The sequence below is a fragment of the Penaeus chinensis genome, chromosome 26, assembly GCF_019202785.1.
Source record: "Penaeus chinensis breed Huanghai No. 1 chromosome 26, ASM1920278v2, whole genome shotgun sequence".
In the NCBI taxonomy this organism is placed as follows: domain Eukaryota; kingdom Metazoa; phylum Arthropoda; class Malacostraca; order Decapoda; family Penaeidae; genus Penaeus; species Penaeus chinensis.
Genome location: NC_061844.1, coordinates 6,426,068 through 6,430,797, shown reverse-complemented (window position 1 = coordinate 6,430,797; position 4,730 = coordinate 6,426,068). Strand labels below are relative to the sequence as shown.

General features: G+C 31.6%; 1 protein-coding gene across 3 annotated transcripts in view; it reads left to right on the top strand.

Annotated features, from left to right (window-relative positions):
* The window catches only part of LOC125039109, an 8,543-nt gene extending 4,348 nt beyond the window's left edge, over positions 1-4,195 (top strand). The window contains exons 2-3 of one of the 3 annotated variants that reach the window (XM_047632844.1): positions 2,070-2,178; positions 2,345-4,195. In XM_047632844.1, the coding sequence (XP_047488800.1) occupies positions 2,360-3,130 (771 nt within the window). In that variant the 5' untranslated portion in view covers positions 2,070-2,178; positions 2,345-2,359 and the 3' untranslated portion in view covers positions 3,131-4,195. Of the gene's footprint in view, positions 1-2,069; positions 2,179-2,333 lie in introns of all 3 variants that reach the window. The other 2 variants (XM_047632845.1, XM_047632843.1) reach the window with 2 other exon arrangements.
* Positions 4,196-4,730: the final 535 nt, after the last annotated feature.

Sequence of the window (4,730 nt, the reverse complement as noted above, 5' to 3'; positions counted from 1 at the left end):
AAAATCCCTGTTACTGATGCTGCTGTTGTGTGTTCTTACCTAGTATTGTTATTCTTACATAGTTGTTTAGGGGGAACCTTCTGCTACATTTAAATTAAAATGTAACTAATTGAACTAATGTTTCTATTATATGTAGAATTCCTGAGTGATTGTTCTATTTATCAGTAGTCATACAGGGAAAACTGACAGCTTCCTAGTGATTGCTTGCAATATAGCCTTTTTTCTATTACCATTTTATTATTATCCTGCTAAGGAAATATACCTTGATGTGGTGAGTAGGCATGCATACTGCTAATTTAACAGCAATACTACATAGATTCTAGGAGGACTAGTTTTCCAACTAAATTATATATATAATCAGACTGCTTCTCTTGTGTATAAACCCTGAAGAAGCATTACAGCACAAAACTCACTGCTTCAGGGCTCACGTATATAGAAGTTTTATTTTGTAATCTTGTTTGCACTTACTGTAGACAGCTCAACAAGTGCTCAGCTACCTAGGCACCAATTAGTAAGCCTATGTGTCCTCACTTGATTACCCATTAAAATCTCGGGAAAAATATTTTCCAATAAATAGGAGAGATAAGTAGGACTAGTTATAGACTCCCTTGTGACAAAACACTTGTGGAGTCATCTTTGCATAAATACAATTAACCCATTGCCGACGAGCATGCCATGCCCACTGTGAGTTTACTTGTTTGATTGTTTTTACACATAGATGGCTACATTTGTACTAAATCACCAAAGAGCCAGTTACGAGTACTCGGTGTCTCACCTGTTTACCCTTTTCTTTAATTTTTTAAAATATTTTACGTTATCTTATTTTGCTATTACTAATTTTTATAACATTATAGTAATTATAATGTTTATGATAAAAATAACACCATCAATATTCATAGCACTAGTAAAAAATAAATTTTCCCGCCAATTCAAGGAAAGGTGAAATCAGGTAAGGCAGAGCCATCTATGTGTAGAGACATTTCACAAAAAAAAAAAATAAATAAATAAAAATGAGCACAGCATTTTCCCCATTTTTTATTCATTTTCCCTGGCAGCAATGAGTTGAATCATTTAAAATCACAGTTAGATGCATATTGCTGTCACAAAGGTGGCAAAGCTATGCTACAGCTATTAATATTTCTTCTGCTACTAAAAATAATAATAATAAAATAATAATAATAATAAGAGCTTACCCTGTGCTTCATCATTTTTGAAAATTTTGCTACTTCATCACCTGTCTTGACCAGTGAGGTAATAATGTAATTCCTTGTAGTATCGATGATAAATATATACACAGTTTATTAATTTTTAAAAAAGTATGAATATAGTATAGTGTAAATTTGTAATAAATTGACATAACAAGATTCATGGTAGGTACAAGGAAATATTCGACAATATGGACCAGTGGTTCTCAACCTTTACAGCCTGGCGACATGCTAATAATAACTCCCAGACTTCTGTGACACATCAGCATTTAACTACACTGTGTTTTACATATTTAGTTATCATATTCCATTGAAAATGTGTAGACTGCTGTTAATTACTGTATAAACATAATTCTGTAAACAATAGGAAACTGGACAGGTATCACCAACTATATTAGAGGGGACAGTTGAGAGCTTGCCCTCGTTTCCTCATTATTATGGTTATTATTGTTATTATTATTATTATTATTATTATTATTATTATTATTATTATTAACTTTATTTTCTCTATTAAAGGAAATATTCATCAAACTAGTCATGTTTTTGGCCAGAAACTGTTCAGGTTTTTCTAATGTTCCAGATTAAAGTTAGGAGTAAATTAACTCATTGCTGCCATGAACATGTAAAGTCCACTGAAGTTTTCTATTGTGAATTTTTTATACACATCGATTACTAAACATGTGCTCAAACACCAGAGTCAATCAGTCAACCTTGTGACCTCAACTGATTTTACCTGTGCCTGAGTTTTCGGGAAAATTATTTATTCTAACGATATTAATATCAATACTGTTGTTATTACTATTGACATTACAATTATAATTTTATTAACAATACTAATAGCACTTCCCCCATCCCTTAATAAAGAGTAAACAGGTGAGATAGGTAGGAATAGTAACTGACTCTGGTGATTCAGCACTTGCAGCCATCTATGAGGAAACATTTAGTAAAACTAAAATCACAGTAGAAATGGCAGGTATGTACATGCCATTCCTGGCAAAAATTATACTTCTGTAAAATATCACGTTACATATTTGGAGGGTAGTCACAGTGCAGAAGTTGAGAACCAGTAATATAGACTGGTATTTACTAATTTATGTGTAGCAGTAGTGTAACAGTACAGACTTGTAGTATCTTTTCAGGTGCAAGAGTGAAATATGAACAGTAAACACACAGTCTTGAAGAAAGCAGATGGCTTCACTTGCTGGCTGCCTGAAAAAGGATTTTACTCCCTTGTCCTCAGTCTTCAAGACTATAAGCCTTTCAACAAGCTCTCAAGAACTGTCCACTTCCATGTGTTCCAGGATATTCAAAAATTAGGGAAATTCTCTCCAAGAAAAAATCACATTTTGGTTCATTCCCATTTGGGCTCTCGTTACCCTTCATGTGAGGCGATTTGGTTTGGAGCCCACGACCCGCACGAGGAGACGAGTGTCTACGGGAATGCAAGCTTTGTAGTTGACATGAGGGAGTTTATGAAAGAATATGTGAGGAAGCACAATATTTACTTTGTGGAGGTGTTGGACTTTAAGACTGCCAACGCATCCCGAATTCTGATAACACACAAAGAGTATGACCTTCCTTGCTATGACCCTCTGCAATATGGTGGTCCTTGGTACATTGATCCTAGTGGTAAACACTATTATCTAAAGAATGCACGAAGATACAATGGATTAAGTAACAAAAGTGGACACAAGTTGGAGTTCCTACTGGAGTTGACTGAAGAAGAGGGTGAGCAATTATATCACAAAGCTGTGCCCCAGCCAGTAGGTCATCAGGAGGCAAACTCTGGCAAACCATACAGCTGTAAAGATCATGGGCCAACCAAGACATGTCCATCACCTTGGAGTAAGAGAGAAGCTCAAGAAAGAATAAACAAAGAACTTGAGACTCGTGCAAGAAATGCAAATAGAAGCCTGAAATTTTAGATAAGAGAAATGTGATTAATTTCAAAGAAGTACTGGCTCTGTACACATAGCAAACAGTTGTTGCACTCTAAAAGAGCAGCAGTAGCATGATTGACAAACAAAGACAAAAACAAGAGGGTTTTAATTCTTCTTAGTCTTTTTCTTTTTAATGTTATATGATAATTAAAGAATTAAAATGTTTATTGTGGCTAAAGTTATTAATTTGCTTTTAGCTTGAATTAATATATGTTTTTAAGGCTGCTTTTTCCTTAGTGTAATTTTTAATCCTGAGAGACAATTCTCTTTTATCTCACAAAAGGAATAATTGAAAATAACTTTTATAATAATTGACTTCATGTATTTAATAATGATTGACTGCAGTTACCTATATTTTTAATTAGGCTATGTAAATTAATTAGTGTTGTAAATTCAACTGAACTAGTTGAATCATGTGATATATAAACACAGTGATGAATATGACCAAAAAAGTAAAGTTGAGAGTTGTATGTGCAGAAAGGATAAGAACTAGTTTTTATCTATTTTCTATATTTTTCCTACTAAAATGAACAACAATCTTTTTTTTTTTTTTTTTTTCTTTTCTTTACTTTCAGTGTATGCATACTTGAGAACTATTCCTCTGTTTTATCTTTTAAGGTTAGTATTAAAAGAAGATCCTATCTGTGATGAGCTGCAATGGTGCAGGAGCAGTTATGCCTTTATTATTGATATCTCTCACTGTGATTTTTAATGTCATAAAGTGCAAATTATTCATTGACTTATTGTGTACATTGTCATTGTTATTTTTTACAAGTAGGTGGGCCTACTGTCTTCTTTTTTTCATGCAGATTGTAATTCGATATTTTTCTTTTAAATTTCCCAAAAGTGTAGAAAAATAAGTTGCCAAACAATTTAATCCTATGTAAGAAATATATAGCATGTATCAGGTGCTTAATATATTTTACACATAGATATAGGCTTTGATTAGGTATTGATGACAATAGAAATATACATAGTATATGCAATTATGATCAAAATATATATTTTGTAAATTTATAAGTGCAATTGGAATAAAAAATAAGTAACCATGATAGCCTTTTATTTACTTTAATACTGCATAACAGGAGGTTTAACAGAAGGGTTTTGTTTTTCAAATAAATGGTTTGTAAATCAATTTGTTAAAACAGATAACACAACTTCTGAATTCCATCTCTAAAGAGAACTCACAAAATGTAGTTTCCTTTAAATACTTGGACTTACAATATATACATATATGATCATCACTGCAAAATTTTAGGTAAGATGGTGTTAATAATAATAATTAATAATAATAATAATAATAATAATAATAATAATAATAATAACAGTGATAATAATGATAATAATAACAATAATAATAATAAGATAATAATAATGATAACAACAACAACATCACTAACAACAGAAAGTCAGAATAAGGATCTGATATTCCTGGCAGTATTTTCCCAATTTCCTTTTTATTTTTTTTTATTTTTTTTTTCATCAATTTCAACTAAATGCTATAAAGAAAGTGAAGTTGTATAATTTAATAAAACTTATAAATAGGAATATGAAGACAAAATGTTCCTCTATATGGGCAACATAT